General features: G+C 35.3%; 1 protein-coding gene across 11 annotated transcripts in view; it reads left to right on the top strand.

The window, feature by feature from the left end:
- The window catches only part of LOC127524755 (mitogen-activated protein kinase 10-like), a 75,388-nt gene that overhangs the window by 16,197 nt on the left and 31,510 nt on the right, over positions 1–27,681 (top strand). For 9 of the 11 annotated variants that reach the window (XM_051916601.1, XM_051916604.1, XM_051916605.1 and 6 more), the window contains 5 exons: positions 12,136–12,207; positions 17,632–17,801; positions 24,383–24,512; positions 25,654–25,712; positions 27,534–27,672. In XM_051916601.1, coding sequence (XP_051772561.1) covers positions 12,136–12,207; positions 17,632–17,801; positions 24,383–24,512; positions 25,654–25,712; positions 27,534–27,672 — 570 coding nt within the window. Of the gene's footprint in view, positions 1–12,135; positions 12,237–17,631; positions 17,802–24,382; positions 24,513–25,653; positions 25,713–27,533; positions 27,673–27,681 lie in introns of all 11 variants that reach the window. The other 2 variants (XM_051916610.1, XM_051916609.1) reach the window with 2 other exon arrangements.

Here is a 27,681-nt window from a genome sequence, read left to right as displayed (position 1 = left end):
CACACCGATTGTTCAGATGATGAAACGTCTTTCCATTTCATCAAAAACGTCATAAAATAGTTATGAAAGATGTGAGAAAATTATGTGATCTCGTTTTTATTCGTGTTAAATACAATATGGCATCTAACCTGACTAAGGTCTATATTTATATTTTATATTATTTCAATTTTGTTTCATTCAATGATAGTTTTAATAGTTTTAGTTAACATTAACAACATTGGACTTTTGCTATGTAGTTGCTAGGGTGTTCTGGGTAGTTACTAGGTGGATGCTTTCCAGCCCACCCTCAAGTTTTCATGGATATTGGACATGATCCATCCCTTAATGTATGTCAATGGGATTTACTGTATTCGTTTAAAGGGGTGTTTACACAACACCGTTTTCTACTAAAAATGTAAAACTTTTTATGCGTTTTGGCCATTCATTTACACGACAGTGGTGTTTTGGGGGCCTGAAAACGTAAACTTTTAAAAACGGGTTTCAAAGTGCAAGTTTTTGAAAATGATACTGTTATTACGGAGCCCCGCACATGACATGAAGGAAAAAAAAATAGTAGGCTAAAACATGCGAATTAGTAAATCATGCGCACGATTTAGCAAATAGAGGGAACGGAATAGTTAATTGTGCGCACGGTTTAGTAAATCGAGGGAACAAATTAGTAAGTCGTGCTTACAATTTACTTTTTTTCCCTGCATGTCATGTGTGGGGCTCCGTACGCTATAGTCTTACAAAAACGTGAATTTGTGCATGAGTATTACATGTTCAGTCTATAGGCGCGTAGTTTTTCTTTACAAAGTGACATCGCCAACTACTGGCCTGGCAGCATAATGCAGTGTTTTTAGTGTATTCGCAGATCCGTTTGAACGGGGATGACGTTTTGACAAAGTTGTCATCTGTACGCAAACAGCACAAAGGGAAACCTTTTCCATTTTTAGTACATTGTTGTCATGTAAACGTACCCTTTATAGTCCGCCAGGTGAAAATTGTTCACTTAGAAGAGAAATAGCATGCCTCAAAAAGCGATTATTAAAGTTGCGTACACATAAACAGTAGGGCTGGGACAATACATCGATTCTCGATCGATACAATGAATCTGGATCGATTCTGATATTTTCTCTCTCCAATCGATTCTGAGCTTAGTTTCAACAGCAGATGGCGCTCTAGGCTAGTTTTTAACCACACACTTTCAAGCGCTCACGAAGAAGATTGCTGGACAACGATCGTGTGTTCGGCTGAGTCATGTAAGTGTTTAAATATACTTGCATCGTCGGCTCAGAATGCTTTTATGATGCGAGATTTGTAATTCGCTTCAACCTTTTCGAACTTGATTATTTTAGGTTTAAGTGGTGTGTGTAAAGGAACTGGAAGCAGGCAGTGTACGAGTGTTTCTAAAGCATGTAGTGCCATCTGCTGTTTAAAAACTAAGCTCAGAATCGATTCGAGAGAGAATCGTGATACATCGGAAAATATCAGAATCGCTCCAGATTCTTCGTACCGTGAATCGAGATTCGATGTATTGTCCCAGCCCTAATAAACAGATGGTAATATATTAGATTCCTATCAGACAGGACTTCATTGTGTCTGTGTAACAATATGGCATCCTTATAGCATGCTCTGAAACATAAACAGCACAGGCAGCAGCAAGGACATCTGTCTTCTTTTTCAAGCTGATTCTGTTCTACGGTATCTGCCGCCCACACACAAGATACCTGCTAGTGGTGTCAGCGAAGACGGCCCCCAACGCTGCCGACAGGGCCCAGATTGGCTCCCGGTGAGCAGAAATGTTTTATGTCCTGCTACTTCCCCCGAGTAAATCAGCCACACTGCCACTGACAGCCTCTCAAAATCACATAAAAACATAAACACGTGATATAGAACAGAAACCATCCTGCTGTTCAGTTGTTTTCATGTTACAGGACCCTGAACTGGATTCAGATTTGTGCACGGTCTTATTGTCTTGTCATTGGTTAAAATTGGATTTTGAGGCTCTGTAAGTCTGTAATTTGATTGTTTGTATTTTTCATACACCCGTAGGGATTTTATGCATCACTCTGGTTTTGGCTGTCATTGTACATTCTTGAGATAATAAGTCTGGAGATTGTCCTTTGGTATTGAGGTGAGCAAAACACAAATGTGATAGTCAACAGGGACCTCTTGACCCCTGTGTGTCTGAGATCATTTCCAGTTTTTTCTAAGCTGGATGTATTGTCAGAGGCAGGTCAGATACAGGTCAGGTCAGTCATTCGGGATTTTACTTAACCTGCCAACATTTCATATATAAAAAGATATATTGTATTTTTTTTTAACATTTGACATTTTTAATATTACATTTTCTAGATTTTTAAAAAATATTATTCATCAAATGTTTTGTCTTTATTAGAAAATTGCTAGGTTTCTAATTTGCAATAATAACTGGAAATTATGTGATTGTATGCACTGCAGTGATAACTAAAAGCTAATAAAGGTTCATTCAAAATATTAATAAATATTATAATAGGATATAAATACATATTTTAAAAATATATCTTGGATGAGTTTAAGGCATGAAAAGCTGGGCTTTACACAGGAAAGCATCACTCACATTTTGTTTAGTAAATATAAAATCTAGTTTCATATAAAGATGGATCTGGGATTATTAATTTAAACATAATTATGGTTACAATTATCTTTAATGAAGATTTTACATTTTGGAGTCATTAATTTACCTTTAAAGTGAAGTAAAAAATGTAATCCCTGGCTGAAATAAATATTATTAAAACATAAATCTCTATAATTAAAGGTCATCCGTAATTATCCTTGCCATTCTCCCTGCCAAAAATTCTCTTCTCCATCTGCTCGCTTGTTTTATCTCCTTATATGAGCAATATTTCATCTTTTCTGCCTATCTCTTAATTTCAGGAGAATTTAGCTTTTCCCTGACAACATATTCCTGCCAAACCTCTGATGATTGACAGATAGAGTGATTGAATAATATTAAAATCCCAGACATAAGCCAGAAAGGATGTGTCTGGCATTAAAGGGGAGAGGTTGAGTGTCTGTTTTTCCTCCTCATAATTATCATATCCAGCTTCAGTTTCATGCATTATTTTACGTCCTGTCTTTGTCACCTCTCTTTGCAAATTAATGAAGGTTATGCGCATATCTTAACAGAATCTAATGTTAGTCGTTAATATACTGGGGAACACTAGCGATTTGAAGGTGGCTGTAACAAATCAAGCACGGTTGAGGTGTATGATAGTAATTAATATAGCACATCTGGTTCTCAGGGTCTCACAATGCTGTCATGCTGTTCAGGGTTTGGTTGCCAGCACGTTATTTTAGTATTATTTATATACTATTATAGTTTTCATTAATATTTTCAATATTTTGATTACCTTTTATTTTATATTTTTAGTTTTCATTAAAAAATTTTTGTGGGCTTTTGTCATTTTTATTAGTTTTTTTTATATTTATATTTAGCTTTCATTTATTTTTATTTCAGTTTTAGTAATTTTAGTACAAGTTAATTTATTTATTATTTATTATGCCAAGCCAACATTTCTAATAGACCTTTATTTTTTTGACAAGGCTGTGAAGGATAGAAGTAAAGTGTTTGTACTGTTGTTTAAAGGGATAGTTCACCCAAAAATGAAAATCCTGTCATTATTTACTCACCCTCATGTTGTTTCAAACCTGTGTAAGTTTCTTTCTTCTGTTGAACACAAAAGAAGATATTTTGAAGAATGTTGGTAACCAGACAGTTGACAGTAGCCATTGACTTACATAGTATTTTTTTTTCCTACTATGGAAGTCAATGGCTACCGTCAATTGTTTGATTACCATTTTTGGGTGAACTATCCCTTTAACAACATACCGATTGTCCAGCCGACTAAACGTCGTCCGGTAAAAATTCAGTACACAAAAACCTCCATAAAATAGTTTTGAAAGTTGTGAGTTATGAAAATTCCGTGGTCTAGGACCTTTATTCAGTATGCACCATTGTAAAGACTGTACGTCTATCCCTCACAGCCTCGCTTTCATCCGTGTTAAATTCAAAATGGCGTCTAACCTGACTAAGGTCTATTTTCATTTAAGTTTGAGGCCCTTTGTGTTGTTGTATATATCTTTATCGAATGAAAGTGGAACCATTTTTCTTGTACTGGAGGGCTGATAGATTTGAAACAAGTATGTGGATGTAGATAGTTTGTAGCTAGCTATGCAAGCATTTTGTTAGCATAGCATAAACCTTTTTCTATTTCTCTTTTAGGTCAATTACTGCCATAGCAGTGCAACAGTTTGAAGAGAATCTTGTTTAGTTGGTTAGTTAAAATGAGATGTTAAACTGTCAACATGTTTATAGATATCTACCACACTCACATGGTTTATGACATTTGAAGTTAACTCTATCGCCCCCTTGAGGTTTGTTGCTGCCACACTTGCACAAGAACAAATAATTGTCAGCTGAACACCAGCTTAAACCATCTAAGACCAGCCAACCAGCTTAGACTGGATTTAGCTGTATTTTTTTTATCTGGGTTATCCTCTTTGTTGATAATTGTACACCTAGCATTGCATTGCATTGTTTAGCCTCTCCAGAGCTAATGGATAGATGTAGCCCAGCATAACTGTGGACATGCTAGCATTAGCGCTCTGTGCCACATTAGCAGGATCACTTTAGCATAGATTCCTCTGACAGATCATCAGTGTTAATTGACCTGAAAGCTCCAGACACAATAGACTAATTAATCAATGTTCTCCATTCAAGAAACTGAGTTGAAGAGAGAGACAAAGAGGAGGAAAGAGAGATGGCGTTTTGGTGATGTACACTTTCCATCTGTCGGGTCTCAGGGGTGATGAGTCATTGTAGCTCTGAAATCACCTGTCTGTTCATCTCAATATGGCTGCCGTGTACTGAAGGTTTCACACGCAGTCCAAACACTTTACAAAATTAGCCTCTGGTGCGCACCACCTGTGTGAACGACAGATTTCGGCATAATAGCAGCGTGCGCGCACACTCACACACAAACACACCCACTAGAGCTGGCAGTATGACGTATATACAATTCAGTGGTAGAAATGTGTGATTTGGTAGAGATTCTGCTTTTACCATTTATACCAGTGTATATTTGAGACATATTTATAATATAGTACTGTTCTTAATGTTTTTAACTTGAGTGCTTCATAATGTGAAGCTGACTCATTTTTTTGTTGTTGTTGTGGATATTTCTTTCTTTCTGTGTCCTTCAACTAAAAAAAAAAAAATATATATATATATATTAAAAAAAATCAAATAAGATGTAGATTTTGAGGTTTAATTTTTATGTAAAAAAAAAAATACATGTACATTACCATTTAATAATTTGGGTTTGGTAAGATTTTTAATGTTTTGAAAGAAGTCGATGCTTTTATTTGATCAAAAATATAGAAAATTTGTAATATTATTACAATATATTTTTAAAATGTCATTTATTCCTAAATTTTCAGCATCATTACTCTAGACTTCAGTGTCACATTATCCTTCAGAAATCATTATAATATGCTGATTTAATAATATAAGAAATATAATAATTTCTTATAATTATTTGGAAACCATGATAAAAAAAAAAAACAATTTCAGGATTCTTTGATGAATAGAAAGTTCAAAAGAACAGCATTTATTTGAAATAGAAATCTTTTGTAACATTATAAAAGTCTTTACTGTCACTTTTGGTCAATTTAATGAATCCTTGCTGACTAAAAGTATTAAAGGTGCATTATGTAATATTTTCTGTCCTCTAGAGGTCGCTAGAGGCCTATTCAAAACAAAGATGATGACGACAAGTTTGATCGCGGAATTTTGGGACATGTGGTCTTCATCTCAACGGCCGGTGGAAAAGAATAGGGATAGGACTCGGGAAGAAATCATGTTCATGGATGCGATTATTAATGTTACTGTAGTATGAAGCAGAGCAGGACCGAGTGTTGTGGGAGCTGAACGAGGCCGCTGAAGCGATTGCGCAACACACGCCTCACGAACAGCAAAACTTTTATTATGCCACAGTCGCCGGCGCCGCTTCCGCTTCCGCTTTTCCGGTCATGAGTATGAGGTAACGCAGCTCTGTTTATCATATTAGATACATTTGAGAGTGTTGAAAATGATGTTATAACGTTACTCTGTGTGTTCGCTCGGTGGCTGCTGTGAGACACTTGTTTCAGACACACTGCAGTAAGATAGATCGATTTTAGAATATCATATTAAATGCTGGATGGCTTGTGTTGATAAATGGCATGCAATTCATTTTAAAACGTATTGTATGATGGAGAAAATGCTGTATTACTGTTACTAAAAATAAAGCTGCATCTGATTATGCTATGTTAGCTACTTCACAAAATAGTGTTTTTCTCTGAGGCATGGTAAAGCATGGTACTCGCAAAAAATCAAGAAAATTAGATTTAAACAATAAGACCAAACGTGTTGAGCTGTATAACAATAATTAGTTTTTCCTGTCTATAAATACATCAAAACAGTTGTTCCCTGCCTATTAAAACAAGTAAATATTAAAGCGTCTTTGGTGTTTCCATGGTTTCTACAAAATAAAACCGGAAACCGAGGGTAACGCGGGTATGACGCAATTGGCAGGCGACTCCTCACACGTCCCGGAGCCTTGGTTAAAATTGCAATTTTCTCACGATTTACAAATAGTTGCAAACATTTGGGATATTGTAAGTACTCAAGTGAACAAAATATATAACACTGGCCTAGTGTTTTTTGGATATTTTACTGCAAAATTCTTACGTATTGCACCTTTAATATCTTTAAAAATGTCACAAACTTTTGGACGGTAGTGTATATGTGCAGTAACTGTGATATAAAATAATAAAATAATACAATATGGTGAATCATACCATCCACCTTCACATCACTCTGGCTTGAAGATTGACTTTATTAAATATCTTGTGCACCCTAGCCACACCAATAGGTCTGTCAATACCACGAGGATCCACAATTCAGCATTATTAAACTCACCCGTTCTGTTCTGTATTATTCAGAGGTTGGATGCTTGATCCACAACAGGAAGACTTTTTGTGCATTCATCAAGCTTTATTTCTAATCTCCAGACATCAGTTTTATTACCATAGCTGCGCCTTTTTGGACTCTTGGGAAGGCATAGTTCCTGCTCTCTGCTTGCGTCCTGTTGTCTGTTAATGTCATATTTGCACTCAGTAATTCATCACTTTCTTATCAAGGTTCTTCATCAGTTCTCGGTCTCATTCGTCAGGCCTGACCTTGCCAAATCCTCCTCTTTATAGATAATATTTCTGTGCAGCTCAACTGTGCTGTCAAATATTTATTGAAGAGCAGCTCTAGAGCGCGTATACGTTTATCCCAGCCTATCTAAGCAATCGATAATGTCTAATTTAAGAGGATCATGTGAAAGACTGTATGTTACTATGGAGACTTTAAAACCAGTAGTCTTGATTTGATACCACACCAAACTCCTCATAAGATAGGAGTTTTGAGAATAATGAGATTTGGATGGATTTGCTTTTCTATTATTTCTATAACAGTCCATTTTTTCCTATAAAATACCGTCCATTCATTAGTGTTGTTTGGTAAGTCTAGCATCACTGTTATTATTGAAAAAAGGGCAACAGATATAGGAAACAGAATATGCGAGAGATCTTTTGGGCTAGTAATCCACACCTTTGCAATGCCCTTAAGCAACAACCCAGAACACACTAGCAACTGCACATGAATGTGCTAAAAACCCCATAGCATCACGGCAGCATGATTAGCATGTGCTAGCACCACTTCCATTTTCTTCAGAAAATGTAAAAAGCTAGTTTTTTGTTCATAATTTGTTCATTAAAAATCACAAACACATCCTCATTGTTTTCTGTTTTTGTTCCTTTGGTGAGAGTGTTGATGTGGTGTGATTTTATTTAAGCATTCATAGCTGGTGCTGCAGTAAACACAACCTTTCAGCCAAAGATGTTGAGAAGCATAGATTGGCCTTTCCCTCTCTTTCATCTTGTATCTCTTTCTTTTTTTCGTATATTTTTCTCCATCCATATTGGTATGTAGTACATTTAGCATTCACTTTTTACAATCCAGTCGATTTCCAATGGATAAAATAATCCCTACCCTATATCTATTCTCACTGAACATCCTGTTTCACTCAGAAATATGTCAGTTCACACAATTAAATTGAGTAAAATGTGACTTGAATCCTGCTGTAGTAAAATGTTCTTACTTTCTTACTAAATTAGTCTTAATTTTGTTTTGGGGGTCTACTAGAATGGGTTTTCATGCTTGAATGTAAAAAAAAAAAACATGACAGCTCTGTCCAGGCTGTCAGTAATGCTATGGCTGTGTCCAAAATCGCCCCCTATACTCTTAAATAGGGCACTGTTTGAGGGGACAGCCACTTGTAGTGGTATCCGAAACCATACGGACTTATCGAGTGCAACCAATGTACACTCAACGGCTAGAGAATATCTATAATGCACTGTAAGGGGTTGTGCCGAATGAATTCCCGCATTTGACCAGAAGATGGCGCCCGCAGCTGTATCATCCATCCATTTTCCAAACCACTGGTCCAATGTGGCTACAGCGTAATATCATACAGGAATAAATTCATTTTTAACTGATTATTAAATTGTTTAATTAAGGTTTATACATAGTTTCCATGACAGAGTTCAAGATAAATCTTTTCATCTACTGGAGCTGCTAGTTTGCTAAGTATCAAATAATTATTAAACAGCAAGCACAAACTATGCAAAAGTGACAACCCTTTCCAGCGCATTCACTCGTTTTCATTAACTCTCTCAAGTGAACTATATTAGTGGACCAATGTAGTAAATAGTGAATGAGGGTATAAGGGAGGGATTTCGGATACAGCTTCTGTTTAGTCTCTATGAAGCCCCTCTTTCCGAAAAGTGCAATGTGCTCTGATTGGTCGCTGGACCAGTGTGTTGTGATTGGTCAACGTCTTCAAGCATATTTGGGAAATGTCACGCCCATTATCATAACCGCAAGCTTCAACACACTACTAACTCAATCAGGCCCCGCTCCTTTATTTTGCGTATGCCTTGGACGGGAATTAAATGAGAAATATTGTGACGTGTTTGTTCCCAGAAGAAACTCAAGACTACAATGGATGTGTTTCAGGGAGTTCAGAAACAGTGCACTCTGATAAAGAGAACAACTCCCTTTGGAGTGACTTTGAGCTTTGTTGAAAATGTAAAAAAGCATAATAGGTCCTCTTTATAATGTTAGCCAACAAAAAAAGAGTTTGAGAGCAGGGCTATTTGTTTTCTGAACAGTGGCAGATTACTTATTTATCTGATCTGTTTGGTGCTGTTAGTGGTGTTTAAAATTGCTTACAGAAACTTCTCAATGTCTCAAGAGTTTGTATCTCATTACCATACTGTGAGTGATAAAAATCTGTGTGCCTCATTGAAATCTATTCAATGTTCTCCCTGACGGCTGTGTGTCTCCTGAGCCGAATGCTATTTTACTTAATCGGTTTTGAAACAGTTCATTTGTTTTCTATAAAAGTATTGGTTTGCCGCCATGGTAACAGACTGTCGGAATGTTTGAATCAATCGCTTTCGGTATAAAGGAAGAGATACCAAACAAATGAGGACACGACTCAATAATTGTGAGATTCATGATTTGTGAGTGCTGTATCAATATATAAAATGTTTTTACTCCAAGGATGTATTGAAATATATAAAAAAAGCATGTTACTTTGATTTAAATCTTTGCTGTCATTTTTAAATCTGTGAAAGACAGTTTCAGTTGCATTATTTGCGGTACAGCAGTAAAATAAACCCTCATTTGATGCTGGATGCTTGTTTTTATGAGAAGCTTTCTGTATTGATCAGAAGTTTACACGTCTGAACTGTTATTAGACCAACTCCAGACAGCAAATAATGAAGAAAAATAGTAATTAAGGAGCAGCACCCGCAAATTACTGAACGACGAGTTATTTAAGATCTCTCTCTCTCTCTAAGATGTCTCCCTCTCTCTTCCCTCTGGATCATACTTTCCATCACATTGACTCGTTTTAATCAATAATATTAAGGTTATCATGATGAAACTGCACCATATCCCATCATGCTCTTTGTCTCAGAGCAGACCCTAGGAGCAGCAGTGCAGGTCTGTGTGTTTCAAAGGAAATGAAAGCAGTGCTGTTATTGTCAGTCATTTGGCAAACACACATGCGCTGTAGGCAGTCCTCATGCCATTTACACACACAGCTGTAAGCTGCCACTCAAAACCAGCAAGAACATCACCTCAAGTGCTGGGCTTCACTGACACATCCTAACCATCATCTATGAATGTGTCGAAGGCACAACCATTGATGATATTTTAGATATTATTCATATGTTGTTATTTGATTTTTAATGGCTGGTACTATTTACTAAGAAGAGTAACCTGTATATTGATGAGATTCGAGTATCTATACAGCTGCTTCTGTATCGATTCTGCAGCATGTGTGGAGCAGTGGTTTAGGCTTGATTTGAATACTAGAACAGCATTTAAAACGGAGTGGAAATGTGCTGAAATTAATGAATATAATATATATAGGCTAGAACAAGGTTTAATCTGACCTGCAGAGGAACATAACTGGGGTTGCCTGATATCAAGAGACGTAATCCCCCAATCAGAGCTTCATACTTGCGGAATACGGAAATATCTGCTAAGTGTTTTACTTATTTTTCTCAACCTGGCAACCATGTGCATGCACACTGTGGATAAAAGTGCTCAAAATAATTAATTGGTAGTACAAGCTTAAATTAAACAAATTAGTTCAGTCAAATCAACTTTTATGAGTATTTAGCACTTTCTTTTTCTTTCAAGTTCACAGAACTGATATATTTTAAGTAAACTGAACTGTTTCATTGTTTTGAGTTTTATGAACTTATTTCTTTTAATTTAAACAAACTTAAGTTTAACTGAAACTTGGCTGGGATTTCTATTTCCCAGCATGCTTTGCTCATAGCACTCGAAAGGGAGAGTAAATACTAAAATTAAGTGTTATATAAGGTTTTTTGTGTGCAAGATTAATGTTAAGTGGGATTTAGTAGTGATTAATGTTTTGTTATGCTAATTTAGAAGAGTTTCTGTTAATGTGGGTTTTTGGAGAGTTACCGTCATGGTGACAAATGGCGCATGTGGCTTGGTTCGAGAGCAAGTATGTTAAATGTTTTATATTGCTTAACTCATTTAGCAAATGTTATACCATGCTATTTGTTAATATGTTAATAAATTAGCATTTTCTGAATTAGCTTGTTAAAGCTAGCTAATTTTACATTAATAGAAAATGTTTATATGTTTAAAATATATGAGTACAAAATAAATGCCAGTTCGCTTACTTAAACTTTGAATTTCTTAACTTAAAAATTTTAAGGCAACTGATTGCCTCAAATTTTTTGAGTTGTGCCAACTTATTCGGGTTTACAGTCTGAAAACGTAATGCCCCATATATATATATATATATATATATATATATATATATATATATTATTGGTATATCAAAATATTGATATTTTTATATTAATATCAATATTATAATTTTTTTTTAACATTCATACCAAGTGAAATCAGTAATAATAACCAGGAATGAAAAAAAAACAAAACAAAGTCTGGAAAAACACTAATGAATATTTAACGCTTATCCACAGGGCTTTGGTATCTTTAAAAGACAGGGTGCACAGCGCTTAACAAAAGCTCATCCTCGAAGAAATAAGCAAACCAAATTAGCATACTGTCTTTGACTCCTGGATGACACTGACTATTCTTGGAAAGCCTGTTCTCCTCAGACACATACGCTGAGCTAATGCATAGATCCTCAGTGTGGCGAGAGCCGTTATATCCACAGGGCAGGGGCTTTGAGACAGAATAAAGATGGTAGATGTGAGAAAAAGGAAAAAAAAAAAGTGTTGATCATCTCAGCTCTCTCTCTCTTTTAGCACATATCATTATCTGAAAAAAAAAAAAAAAAAAACATCTTGAGAAATGAGGACATTTGGAGATGAAATGAGCATTACGGAACAAAGCAAATATCTTACCACCTCAATATCATTCTAGAGAAGGGAAAATTCCTCCCATTTATCTATTCATTCAGTTTTTGATCTTTTCCTTCTTGTTGTATTCCTGTGTTTCAGGTATTTATGAACAGACGTTTCTTATATAACTGCAGTGCTCCAGTCCTGGATGTGAAGATTGCCTTTTGTCAGGTGTGTGTTCCATACAGGTAAATTAAAAGGTAGAGTATTCATTCACTTCCATTCTGCCTGTCATTCTAATGGATGTGTCATTGTCTAAAACTAATACTGGTGACAGCATGTCTGGGCCCTTAAGGAAGATGTACAGCTTACAAAGGATCAATTCCTCGCAGCATTCCAAGCCATTCAGAGTCGGGTTTCCCAAAATGCATTAAGAGCATCTTAATACACTCTAAATATGCATGGAAGTGTTTTCTAAAATCAATGCAGTCATACAGATACATCATTCAAATTAAAAGCACTTAAAGGGAAAAAAGAAATTCCAAATCATTTACTCACCCTTGTGTTGTTGCAAAACAATATGACTTTCTTTTTTACGGGAAAGTGACTTTTTTTATCACAATATTGTTTCACTCTGAAATATATCACATTGTGGAAATAAAATGGGTTGCAAATGCTTTTCCATGTTGACTTTAAAGTGATAGTTTAGCCAAAAATGAAAATATTTATTCAAACTCATGTTGTTCCAAACCTATATGTATTTCTGTCTTCTATGGAGCACAAAAAGAAGTGAATTTTTCTCTAATTTCTTTATTTTTTGTTGTTTTACACCCCATTAACTGTCCTTGTATAGACAAAAATAGGTTTGGAATGAAATGAGGGTGAATAAACGGTGACAGAATTTTCACTTTTTGAGTGAACTATCATTTTAAATTTAATTTACAGATGTATATCTTCCTTAAATTTAGGGCTCTAGATTGACTGACTTGAGTCAACAGATTTTTTTATATTTTTTTTTTGCATGATACTATATTGTAACAAATCATATTAAATAACACAGTGGAAACACAATGATTCAATATCAGATTACATTCGTATATCAAAATACTGTATAATTTCATGTTAATGATGGTGTTACATAATGAAACCTCCTTCTGCTTAATATAAATATGAAGTACAGTACCTCTTCCCAGAAGTACAGTAATCACAGTAGCACAGCAAAACATTTAATAAGTCACCTCATATGTTTCTTGGTTTTCTTGTCCTTCATTCTTTTGTTTGGGCCTTAAATTATCCTCATCCCTTGTCAGAAAAACCTTCGATGAGACATACAGATTACAGGTCAAGAGGGCAGTAGGTGGAGTTGACTGGTGGATAAAGATTTTCTCTGTTAAGGTTGTAGGTTCAAATCCCAGAAGGATTGATCCCTGAATCAACACTGTGGCCTTGAGCAAGACACTTAACCTCTGTGTCTTCCACAGGGACTGTCACTGTAGTAAATGTACTGTAGGTCACTTCAAATAAATGTGTCTGCTAAATGACTAACTGACTCCTGAACCAAGTGTGTTTCCTATCCCTAAAAGTGTATCAGCTCTGTTCCAGAACCTGGTTACTGCCTATATGGGGCATGGGAGACCTGACTCTAAACTGATTCCAGTAGATTTTGATGCTAGCATGTCGCTAAGCTAACAACACAATACTCTAAAAAGCAGAAATTAATTTCTGCATTTTCCGACCTTAAAAGTATGACCCACCTGAAAAAAATGTTAGCCAGGGTTCTAAGCGGCAAATGCGGATAAAAAATTTGGCGTTGAAGCGGTGTTACTCACCAGTTGCCCCATAATTTTGACAATGCATGGTTGTGAGGATGTGATATGCCTTAGTGCGATCATCAAATCACAACGGTTGTGAATTAATTATATAAATATATAGTCTGACGCGCTGCATGTTTCAGCAGTCATTTTCAGATTCACAGATTTTCAGATTTACAGTAAATTCTACTCTCCAAGTGCTGTGTGTTTAAATCGTTTATAATTTGCTTTCGGGAACGCCACGTGCCCAAACCATCTTCCCAAATTCGTAATGAGAATCGTTTATAAATCTTTCATTGTCAACAAAAAGAAGTGTTAAAGTCCATGCAGTTTTCCGCCAAAATAAATGCTCAATGGTTTAATTTTTGAAAGCCAAATAAATGAAGGCAACCATAAATGTTAGTATTGTTATTTTTTTGTTGTTCTGTTAAATAAAATAAATATAAAATAATAATAATAATAATTCCATTAATACTTTATTATTATTGCATATATTGTATTATAATGTAATTTATTATTATTATTATTAAATACTAAATTTTTTACAATAGTATGTATTATTGCAATAGTAAGATATTTCTTTATTAATTTAATAAAATATATTTTTAATAATAATAATAATTTAATATATACAGTCAAACCAAAATTTATTCAGACACCTTGAACATTTCATTCATTAATACAGTTTATTCACTATAGTTTAAAAAAATGGTAATAAAATATGACAAGATCTCAGAGCTAAACTGTGTCAGAAAAAATGAATCTTAATTATGTCAGATAACACTGGTCTGGTCAAAGTGTCTGAATAATTTTTGGTTCCAATTTTTTTATCAATTTTACTGGTAGTCCACTGTATGAAGAATTTTTGGGTATAATATGTCACAGTTTACTTTATTGTGCTATCCTCACTTACATAAATGAACTATAGTGTCCTGCACCCACTAGTAAAAAATATAAAAGAATTATATCTAGTGTCTGAATGATTTTTGGTTTGACTATAAATATATAAATCACATGCCTGATTTATATATTCATTAAATGTTAAATGCTAAAAATGTAGTATTTTTTTATTCTTATGCTTCTTAATGTTTTTGCCTCAAAATTCCTTCTAGGGTGCTCACTAGGTTTTGGAACAGAACTGATTTCACCACAATAATGAAACCAAACCATTCTATGTGCTCTATCCCTTTTTTCAATAAAGGGCAGCAATTATCGCAAATCTTAGCTCATTAGCTTCAAATTAGCCTAGTCAGTTTAATAGGGGGGCACTGCAGTAAGGGGTGACTCCCATGATAAAGATAGACTTTATGAAGCACATACACACACACTTATAAATATATATATATATTGCTCTCACTCGCTCTCTCTCTCACTAATTACCATTTTAGCTTGTGAAATTATGTGGACAGCTTCCTCCCCTGATATACCCGAAATATATTCACTATGTGACAGTTAGTACAATCGATTACACAGCTGGCCCTTGTGCCGTCGCTGGCATGAACTCCAGAACAAAGAGACCCCTGATAACCTTGATAGTTGGATTTAATATAGTCTGATATCTGAGATCTTCAGCCAAGCACAGATAAAATGCTCTCCCTATAGCGAAACCAAGATGTTTGGATGTTATGCACTTGTACCCAGCTAACAAAACATATGTTCTCTTGAACATTTTGCTAATGTTCGTATTAGGTTATGAGAACATTATTTCTGAATGTTCTCTGAACATTCAAAACGTCCAGTTTTTAAAATGTTTTAAAAACTTTTTCTTCCCTGGTTATACAATCGTTCCATTTTCCACTTGGTTATACAATCGTTCCAGCATTCCATTTTGTCATTCTGCAAACATTTTGGGAATGTTACTTTTGAATGTTCTTTAAAAAATGTTAGACAAACATCCAACTAAAATGTCTAAACAATGTAAATAACATTTCTGTGCTAAAGTTTTGAGAACATTACCAAAAAAAACATAACTTTGAACAAACGTTCTATTAATGTTACTGGAAGAACGTTTGTTCATAACTTTAAGAGAACCTTTTCTAGAACGTTAGCAAAACTTCTGAAAATATTCCCTGTTAGCTGGGAATATACATAATTTCATATCCCCTGCAACTTAAATTTTTATCTCACGATTGCAACATAATTACGTGAAATTAAGATGCAATTGGACGATATAAAGTTGCAGCTATGAGACAAAGCCACATTGTGAAACAGTGAGAAAGAGTGACTTCATTTATCACGTTTAAACTGTTACTTTGTATCTCAAAATGAGCCATTACATCTTATTTTAAACTATTTCACAATAACAATGTTAGGTTTCCATGTTTAATATTCTTATTGATATTCTGGTTAATAGATATAAATTCTTTCTGTGGCTTCTTCTCAAATTGCTTATAATAGTTGTAATATTTGTCTTCACTCATTTGTGACACCTCATTTCATTAAATTATTTTAATTTAGTTGTTTAATGTGTGGTTTGTATGGAAGCTTGTTTCTGCCATGAAATTAAATAATAAAAAAGGTAATTGCAACTTTTAATCTCACAATTCTGACTTTTTTTCTCGCAATTGTGAGTTTATATCACACAATTCTGACTTTCTTTCTCAGATATAAATTCACAATTGCGTGATATAAAGTCAGAATTGTGAGATATAAAGTCAGAATTGCGTGATATAAAGTCAGAATTGCGAGTTATTGTCAGAATTGCATGATATAAAGTCAGAATTGCATGATATAAAGTCAGAATTGTGTGATATAAAGTCAGAATTGCTTGATATAAAGTCAGAATTGTGAGTTATTGTCAGAATTGCTTGATATAAAGTCAGAATTGTGTGATATAAAGTCAGAATTGTGAGTTATAAAGTCAAAATTGTGAGTTATTGTCAGAATTGCTTGATATAAAGTCAGAATTGTGAGTTATAAAGTCAAAATTGTGAGTTATTGTCAGAATTGCATGATATAAAGTCAGAATTGTGATATAAAGTCAGAATTGCTTGATATAAAGTCAGAATTGTGTGATATAAAGTCAGAATTGTGTGATATAAAGTCAGAATTGTGAGTTATAAAGTCAGAATTGTGTGATATAAAGTCAGAATTGTGAGTTATAGTCAGAATTGTGAGATATAAACTCGCAATTGCGTGTTATAATGTCCAATTGTGAAAATTCTGACTTTATAAGACACAATTGCGAGTTTATATCATGCAATTCTGACTTTATAACTCGCAATTCTGACTTTATATCTCGCAATTCTGACTTTATATCAAGCAATTCTGAGAAAAAGAATTTTTCTAATTATAAAGTCAGAATTGCGTGCGCAATTGCGAGAAAGAAGTCAGAATTGCAACTTTATATCCCACAATTCTGACTTTATAACAGGCAATTCTGACTTTATATCACACGATTCTGACTTAATAACTCACAATTGTTTAAATCTCGCAATTGCGAGAAAAAAAGTCACAATTGTGAGATAAAAAGTCACAGTTACCTTTTTTATTTAGTGGCGGAAACAAGCTTCCATAGGTTTGACCTAAATATCAATGTCTGCCCATTGCAATAATTTATTTATCTGGCAATCAATTAAACAAACTCATTTGTGGTTTTACAGTGTTAAATGGGTTTTCATATCCTGTGCTGATGAAGAGAATACAAACAGTTTTATCCATACCTCTTCACACTATTTATCTCACTATTGAGGTGAATCATAGAATCATTTGCCCAGGTTTTTATGACTTTATGAATGTGCTTTTTTAATAACAGCCTACGAGTGCTTTGGAGCTGCTTATCAACTCTCTAAACACAAGTTATACGATGTTCTCAGCTCATACGTCCATCTTTTTCTCCACATAGGGTTTTGGCAAACAAGTTGATGTTTCGTACATTGCCCAGCATTACAACATGAGCAAAAGCAAAGTGGACAACCAGTTCTACAGTGTGGAAGTAGGAGATTCCACCTTCACAGTTCTCAAACGTTACCAAAATCTAAAGCCCATTGGTTCTGGGGCTCAGGGAATAGTGTGGTGAGTACTCACGGTGCATCACTTTGTGTTTTTAACATGAACTATGTCCTTATGGATATCATAATGATTCTCAAACATCTTTCTGGTTGAGGCTTTGAATTTTAAGAGCGATATTTGGGAGTTTCTTGGCAGGGTGTGTGATGAATTGCAGTTCCCAGTAGACAGCAGCTAATTTGGATCCGAGTTCAGAAAAGAACCCATCCATTTATTGCGCTTCCCAAAATCCAAACCTTATGATTTTTGCAATGAAAGTGCAAAAGTATCATGAGTCACGGTCTATAGGTAATCTCGATGATGGTGGCTCTTTCCCTCCCCCATTCCTCTTTCCTTGCATCTCAATTTCAGTGGCAGCAAAATGTTGCGGAGAAGGCAGAGAGGCAGGACTGGACTGTTAATGACGTTGTTGATGTGTTCTGGCTGGTTTGCTTGCTGCAGTAATCGTGCCTGCTGGACGGACAACCCTGATCTAATTTAGCTTCCTCTCCTCAGCAGCAGTCACATGATGTAGCATGGCAGCTGTATTAGCCTAGCAAACGCCACATCATTCTCCGGAGAGAGAGTGAGAGAGGCAAAAGAAGGACAGTTTAAGAGGACTATGCAAAGTCACATGTCTTCAACAGGCCCTGATGAAACTGGTTGTGGTTAGGTTACATTGCTGTACAATGTTTTAAAAATGTTAAAAGTGTGAAGTTAGTTGTTGTTGTAGCTGTTTTATTTTTACTTACAAACAAAGCTTCAGTTGTCTTATTTGAATAGCAAATCTGTGCAAATCTGGCAATTTACCATGACAGCCAGTTTATATACAATTACTGTAAGTAAATTGGGATGATTTATATCATTTCCACTGAATGCAAGTCTTTTTAAAATTGTTATAGAAACAATTTTCACTCAGGAATTGCTAGTAAATTTCACAAATAATTATAGAGTCTAGTGTTGTCAAAAGTACTGACTTCGATACCAAGTTGGTACTGAAATTTTAAAAATGCGACGCTTTGAGCGCTGTTGAGCGGATTCGTAAACACCTCTGATTGGCCATTGTGTTCACTCACTCAACAGATATGTCTGTGATTGGCTACAATGATCAACACACGGAAGTGTTTGAATTTGAAAGAGTTTTGAAAGTGGGAACGGGAACATTTGAAAGTAGGCGTCCATCAACGGACTGGTCCACTGATAGACGCCTGCTTTCAAATGCTCCCGTGTGTATCTGTGTAAACACTTAGTGAAGAGCGTCATTGATGATATGATGATATAATTACTATATTTATTTTCTATTATTGGTAACCTTGAATATGAATAATGAATGTGACAAAATCATTTTAGTGCTGACAAAAGTTTGATAACGTTTGCAACATTTCTGCAAAAAATACACTACTGACCAAAAGTTTGGAATATTATTGGAATATTTTGGAATAATACGTTTTTTTTATGTTATTGAAAGTCTCTTCTGCTCACCAAGGCTTCACTGATATGATCAAAAATACAGTAAAAACAGTAATATTGTGAAATATTTTTACAATTTAAAATAACTATTTTTAATACATTTTTAAAAATATAATTTACAGTATTCTTTTGATGATAAAGCTGAATTTTCATTCTAATATGCTGATCTGGTGCTCAAATTTCTTATTATCAATGTTGAAAACAGTTTTTGCTCATAACTGAGCAGCAAATCAGCATATTAGAATGATTTCTGAAGGATCATGTGACACTAAAGACTGGAATAATGATACTGAAAATTCAGCTTTGCCATCACTGGAATAAATATATTAGAAAATTTACAGTATAAAAAAAGAAAAAAGTTAATATTTTACAATATTTCTCTTTTTACTGTATTTTTACTGTATTACACTTAATACATTAAGTGTATGTATTTATTTTCATTAAAGGTTCGGTCGCTAATAATTTATCATATCACATACACACACACACACACACACACCCCCATAACGGAAAATGAGATTCTGTGTCTTGCAGAACTCTCTTCTTTATTGCATTTTGGGTAAAAAGGTGTGTGCCAAGAAAGAAAATGTACAAGTACATACTAGTACATCTAGAAAAACAAACAAGCATGCACAACAACATTATGAACAAATGCAACAAATCACAATTTTTGAATTACATAATCCATTATGCAATACCAAGGCAATTTCTCAAGAATCAGAAAGATGCTTTTAGACTCTGTGGGGTTTTTTGGGCCCAAATAGTGGAAGAAAACAATATGCTATTTCCACATTTATGTGTTTCACTGACAGTAGCTTGATGTGTGTCCTCAAAGTGAGGGTTTGCAATGGCATACTACCATTTTTTGGACATTTACAGTATTGTTGCATATCGCATACTATTTTTATGCATGTACTACCCAAAAGCTTGGGCTCAGTAAGATATTGATAATGTCAAAAGATTTCTATATCAACTTTCTATTCATCAAAGAATTCTGGAAAAAATGTATCATGGTTCACACAAAAATATGAAGCAGCACAACTGTTTTCAATGTTGATAATAATCAGAATGTTTCTTTGAGCAGCAAATCAGCATATCAGAATGATTTCTGAAGGATCATGTGGCACTGAAGACTGGAGAAAATTCAGCTTTGCAATCACAGGAATAAATTACATTTTAAAATATATTAAAAATTAAAAACAGTTATTTTAAATTTAAATATTTAACACTTTATACTGTATTTTTGATCAAACAAATGCAGCCATGGTGAGCATAAGAGAATTTTAAAAATCATACCGACTCTAAATTTTTGAACAGTAGAGTACATGCTATGTAAAAAGCCCTGGGTATAGTATACTAAGTATGCGAAGTATACTTCACTTGACTTGTACGTGTACACAGGTGTTTGATAGATGCGCAGCTTTCAGCAATCTCTCGCCATAAGTTACAACCCATTTAAATATATCTGTATTTTTCATACTAGAGTTGTAGAAATGAGTGTGATTTCGCACAACCTGTCATCTATGTAGCCTCCATTGTCGCTGTAGCTTGCATGCGTTCCGGTCTGTTCTGTTTATGAAGTTTTTCTTTGACTACCTTGTGAATTGACGCCCCCAGAGCACAGTTGCCACCTTGTGGATAAACTAATTACTGCAAAAAAAAGGCACAATATGTAAGGTTTTTTGGATTAAAATGTCCCAAAACCACTAGAACAATGTTATATATTTTGTTGACTTGTGTACTTACATTATCCCAAATGTTTCCAAGAATGTTTGAATCCAGAGAAATAAAGAATTTTAAACAGGACACAGACCGTGTCTGTGCGTCGCCTATCAATGACATCATACCTGCGTTACCCTCAGTTTCCTGTTTTATTTTGTAGAAACCATTTGTTAGACAAGGGAGCAACTGTTTGGATACATTCATAGACAGAAAACTAATCATGTTATATAGTTCAACACAGTCTTATTGTTTATATCTTTTTTTCTTGATTTACAGCGAGTACCATGTTTTACCATGCCTAATATCGATCTAGCTTACTGCATTGTGCGAAAAGTGTCTCATAGTAGCCACCGAGCGAACGCACAGAGTAGCATTATAACAACTTTCAACACACAAATGTATCTAATATGATAAAACAGCACTGCATTACCCCACATACTCATGACCGGAAGAAGCGGAAGCGGTCGTCTGCGGCATAATAAAAGTTTCACTGCTCTCGAGTCTTGTGTAGGGCTCGTCTCTCATTAGCAATCGCTCCAGTGGCCTCGTTCCGCTGCAACACTCTGCTTCATACTACAGTAATGTTAATTAATCTTTAATACGAAATCAAAGAGTCATCAGGCTACACCTTTGTTTTAAATAAGCGACCTCTAGTGGCAAAAAAATTACATATTGCACCTTTAATACTAGTATGCAGTGAGCGCTACGGTAGTACTAATTTCTGATTATTATACACCCCCATATCAAAACGCCTTTATTTACATGTCTTGCATATATGACAAGAACAGTCTTAGGCACAAAGACTCTGTCATTTATGAAAGGAAAATAATGAGAGCACAAACAAGTTGTTAGGACAGTTCTGAGCAAACTCTTGAGCAGCTGGCAGAGAGGCTGAACACTGTGATGAACTTAGTGTCAAGTTAATTACACTAGGCTGTGTTTAATTTCACCAGGCTGTCAGAAAACTCAACTATGGCTGTCAGTGACTTAGTCATTGTTTCCACTTCTTCTCCACATAGAGTTCTCAATATGCTCAATATGCTTTAAGATAAACTATGTGCAAATTCATCAGTCAACACCATTAAAGAGTATTTTCTCCTTAAAACTGCGGTGTACCAAAGACAGTCTCACAAACACAGTTTGAAACTGCCTGTTTCCTGCCGTCACTGTCTGTTTTTCATACAAATCATATGGTTTTGAAGACATGTTGTATGAACTTAAGTTGTTTTGTGACTTTTTTCTGGAGCTTATCAATATGAATTAACGATTATCATTTTCGTTACATGGCAGTTTTGTAACTCATTTACAAACATTTTTTTCTATTCCTTAAAAGAAAGAATATATTTATTTTGGAAAATGTGTAATAAATGATAACAGAATATTTTTAGACAAACTATTCCTTTGGATTTCACTAGTGTGATATAGTGCCAGTGGTTATATGTCAGGTCTTTTTATTTGTATGAACTGTTTCCTATGCTGTAGCTTAAAATGTGGTGTTAAAGCAGTTAAAATGGTGTCTGGTTTGTGACAGCTGCCTGTAGGCAGGGCTCTCGAAGAGCAATACTGCAATGCATTAACCACCTAGAGAGACAGCCATGACATCATCTTTGACACAAATGGGTATCTATGGCCGCCATTAGCAAAAAAATCTCTGAAACTGCCGTTACCATGGACACATCAGTCCTCGCTTCCAAAAAAGTGCTTTAGAAACTTTCATGCTCTCAGGGAATATCTTTCTAAACATTGTTTAGTGGACTAAAAAAATAACTGTATAATGTGTGTGCATGTCTGCATGTGTTTTTATGGTTTAGTCAACTATAACCCTGGTGTGTATGTACTGTAGGGTTTCTCCTCACCCCTCCTAGAAAACCTGTTTTGTTGTACCTCACCCCCTTCTGCTTTGACCATCTGCTGTATAAAAAACCCCACAGCTCTGACTGTCCACTCAAATGATCCATAGGTGAATCAAAGATCCATACGGGCCTGTGCGTTCTTGAATTCACACTAATATTCAGGTGTAAACATGCAGCTTTGACTGTTGGGTTGTAGTGGAGGTTTTAAAAAAGGTTGCATTGAAAGCCGAAAAGAGCAGTAGCTCCTCACTGCAGAATATGAGATCCAGGATCCAGATCTAGGGGGTGGAAACGGGTACGTTTAGAGATATGTAAAGGGCAAGTAGTTGGATCTGGATTCAACCTTGCCGCCTGGATCTCGTGTTCTGCAGTGAGGACCATCTCGAAAAGAGTCCACATCACACATTTTATTCACTCACAAAGCTTTTTAATAGGTTTTTATGTGGGATTAAATCATTGAATGTCAGTTTTGACTGTAGAACATGGCAGACTCATGAAGTGCCACAGGAAGAAATCATTTTTCAATCAATGTTGCATTTCCTGGTCCTATGTGAGTCACATTGGTCTTTATTTTTATGTCTTTTTTTTTTAGCAGTGGCATTTTAACCTTTACCAGCGCATGTCAACATGGTTAAAGAGCAGACTTTTTCAGTGCAGCCTTGTGGGTTGAAGCATTTAGTCATAAACCTCAGCTTTCAGAACATGATGGCCTCTGCTAGCACTCCCTGTACCTAGTCGTCTAGTCGTAAAAAATATAGTGCTTTTTAACAACGGCTCTACTACTGCATATATATATATATCACCATTGGCCACCTTGTTTTCTGCAGTGCTTTGGAATTGAAGCCACACACACACACACACACACACACACGTCAGGTTTTCATGTTTTTCGTAGAGTTCGATACTACTGCTGCAGTTAGAGAGCTGTCTGTGTTAGATATACATCCGGGTCACTAAAGACCCAAATATGTAATAATGATTGGTGAAACATTCATTTATTTAAGGGGTCACATGAAAAGAATGTTCAGTGTACTGTACATTCAAAATATAACTGATACTGATGATGTCATTGTGATATTTGCTCACTGCTTTGTGATTGGTCCTCATTCTTGCATTTATTTGCATACTGAATTGTGATTGGCATTACATCTATTCAAACTGAAAACAAGATGTGTGCTGACCATTTCATTTCCACAGAACCAAAACTTACATTACCCAAAACGTTAACTATTTCTTTGTGAAAATGCAAATCTAGTTTATTTTATACCCTTCATAATTTTAGATGATACAAATTCAAATTAGCTTGCATCTTTAATATTGCTTTTAGGCCAATGGTTAGATGATAATTTGTGTTGAATTCCACTCTAAATGGATTAAACATTTAAATGAATTTCATTATTTTTAATAACTCATTAGTTGCATCCCAAATGACCTCACTATGCACTTAAAGTATACCCTATGATCCTATGAACACCATGTAGTGTCTGCGTAAGTACACAAATTGGGACGCATCTATTGTTTTGCACAAATTAATGTTGCTTTTTCTCTATCTTTCCCTGGCAGTGCTGGATATGACGCCGTCCTGGACAGAAATGTGGCCATTAAGAAACTCAGCAGACCCTTTCAGAACCAGACTCACGCCAAGAGAGCATACAGGGAGCTGGTGCTTATGAAATGTGTCAATCACAAAAACGTGAGTGCCAGAGCTCAATATCTCTCACTCGTTGTCCCATTGGATGGCAAATGTTGCTAAAAACTGTTTCCTGTGAGACAAAAAGTGAACTCAGAAAGCAAAAATCAAATTCAAAAATCTCAGGGTGTTTGTTATTAGAGAATAATGACCCTGGAGGATTACCCTTGTGTAACTAAAAAAATGTATTTTTTCAGGCCTGTTTAATGTGCTTGCATTTTCTAGAGTAAATAAACAGATGATTTGTTTGTTAAACTGAAAGGTGGGACTTCTGTTCCTGCTCCCTGCCATATTGAGCATTAATGTACATGCAGTACCTGATACAGCACACGAACCTCAGGCCGATAGAGAGAGAGAGAGTTTGGTGGCATTGGATGACGAATAACAAAGTAAGAGAGAAAGGGAGTGATAGTGTTAAGATTTTTGGCAACTGAAGAGTTCACTTCACAATGCTGCTGCCAGATCTCCTGTCCTCCTCCCTCGCTCTCTCTCTCTCTCTCTCTCTCTCTCTCTCTCTCTGTCTCTCCATCTCTCTTTCTGAGACTCGGGTTATAAAGGACAGCTTGGACGTGACAGAAATACAAATGTTCTTTTTCTATCATCCTCAACTTTTATTGACTGTTGAACAGTCCTTTTATTAATCTCTCAACCTCTTTTCGAGAAAAATAACTGGGCAAAGTTTACTTACATGTTATTCTAAATAAGTAGTAAAAGGAATAGTTCAGAGATAAATGACAGTACTGCCATTATTTACTCACCTTTGTGTCATTCAAAACCTGTGTGCTGTTATTTTACCTGTGGAACTAAATAAATAAGTAGTTTATATATATATATATATATATATATATATATATATTCAAAAGTTGTCATACAATTATAGGACTATAGACTGTATTTTACTTTTTTGTGAACTAATTCCTAATAATTCCTAATAATTAATCTAATGGAGCATTTGGTTACTCACCTTTGTGTCATTCAAAACATGTGTGCTGTTATTTATCCTGTGGAACATAAATAAATAAATACATTTTATTATATATTAATACATTTTTAATTTTTGTTGAACTATTCCTTTAATAATTAATCAAATGGAGTATCATTGTATAATTTCATGATTTACTAAAGTTCTTCTTTTCTCCTCCAGATCATCAGCTTATTAAATGTCTTCACACCACAGAAGTCTTTAGAGGAATTCCAAGATGTGTAAGTAACGTTTGGGGATTTTCCAGACATGAAATCATCTGATTATATTATAATAAACACTCTAAAGTCTGGATATAAACCGTTTGCAGCTAATGTTTAAAAAACAATCATGAAACTGATAGTTCTGGCTCTGAAATCTGATTGGATAAGCCACATTGAAGCCATTTTTTCCCCATGCTAAACTGCTTTCCTAGGGAAAGAAATATATAATCAGAAATGGAAGGGGACATTTATTGTTAAAAAGTGTTTGCATTTGAGTAAACACCATTAATGATGAAAATGTTTTTTATACATAATATGCAATACTGGTGTAAATGTATAATGTACAAATGTACAATGTATAGTCAGCTAGGGTGATTTATGATATTTTAGGTTGATTACAGCTTGCCCCGTGGTGTTTGAGCTCATGCAGGGTCCCAATACAACTGCTGTGATGTTGCTGTGCGAGGGTGATCTATCACCTGCAGTCGTTTATGCTCTTGCTCTCTGGTTGGTCTCGATGCTTGAATCTAGTGCCGCCCATGCCTTAATTTATTCTACCCGCTGTGTGGACTAATCTAGAGCAGGATCAATATGTTGAGTATAAAATGTCAAAGCCGGATGATTTGAGTGTTAGGATGGATGGGGCATGAGTTCATGCAGACTAAATTATTATAAATCAACAAACTAGCTTCAGATTTTTGTTTAGATTGTGGTCAGCCAAAAAAAAGATTGTTTGTCATGTTACAATTTTTTGTGATTCACACACACACACACACACACACATAATAAATGTAACACTATTTTATATACATTTTAGTATTGACAATAATTATAAGTAAATTTAAAATAATAATATAAAACATAACAGTAATGAACAGTAAAAAAAATAAGAAAAAATAAGAAAATAGCATCAATTATTGCAATTAGTGGTGAAAACATCAGTTTTATCATTAATTCTGTATGACAGAACACACACACACACACACACACACATATATATATATATAAAATCACATGATTAATTGAGGGTCAACTCTCAATTGACCCTTCGCAAAGACCCGCCCCCCCTTAGTTACTGTTGCTTTGTCCGACAAGTCATGGCGCTGTCACGCCACACAGAGTGAAAAATACATCGCGGAGCAAAGAGGACACTGACGACACGTCGACAGACAAGACAGAGCAGGTTACTTATGATATTAAACAAAGTCCCAGCTTTCAAACTGTGTAATTGTTTAAGAAATTCGAACAATAAAAACCGTTTTGTGGCTCTTTAATGTGTTGTGACAGATTGCTATAGCGCCTCAGCTCAAGCGGCTCGTGAACCGATCATCTCTTCCTACTAGTTAATTTATAGCATCAAATAAACATGAATGAACATGAGAAGGAATGTTGTTTCAAATGTGGAAAGATGTCGGTACACACCATTTTTTGAGGTTAATCTTCTAACTCCTGACTGCTTTGTCGGACAAAATGGCGGATTCAGCGTTATGACTGGTTAGATCGCTTGTCAATCAAACTCCCGGCGAAGAGTAAATTCTCTGTTTTGGAACTAAATAAATTACAAATGTGATGTTTAATCCATAAATGTGCCGCCATGGCTTTTGAGCACTCAGCAGAATACAGTTGACTGTTAGTATTCCATTCATCGCCTTGCTGACTGTCATCAACTGAAAAGTATTTTCTCTGCATAAGAGGTTGTAAAGATCCACATTGATCCACAGCAGTCTCTTTTGAACATTAAGAAGGCATGAATGAAGCCATGCCAATGAAATATGACAGAATCAATGCGACAGTCACTGTTGTGTGAAATTCACATTTTTCTTTTTCTCACTTCTTCAGTTACCTGGTCATGGAGCTGATGGACGCAAACCTTTGCCAGGTGATTCAGATGGAACTGGACCATGAGAGGATGTCCTACCTGCTGTACCAGATGTTGTGTGGAATCAAACACCTGCACTCAGCCGGCATCATCCACAGGGTGAGAGAC

Source organism: Ctenopharyngodon idella, chromosome 13, assembly GCF_019924925.1.
Source record: "Ctenopharyngodon idella isolate HZGC_01 chromosome 13, HZGC01, whole genome shotgun sequence".
Classification (NCBI taxonomy): domain Eukaryota; kingdom Metazoa; phylum Chordata; class Actinopteri; order Cypriniformes; family Xenocyprididae; genus Ctenopharyngodon; species Ctenopharyngodon idella.
The sequence above is the reverse complement of the archived record's forward strand: the minus strand, read 5'-3'. Positions and strand labels throughout refer to the sequence as shown.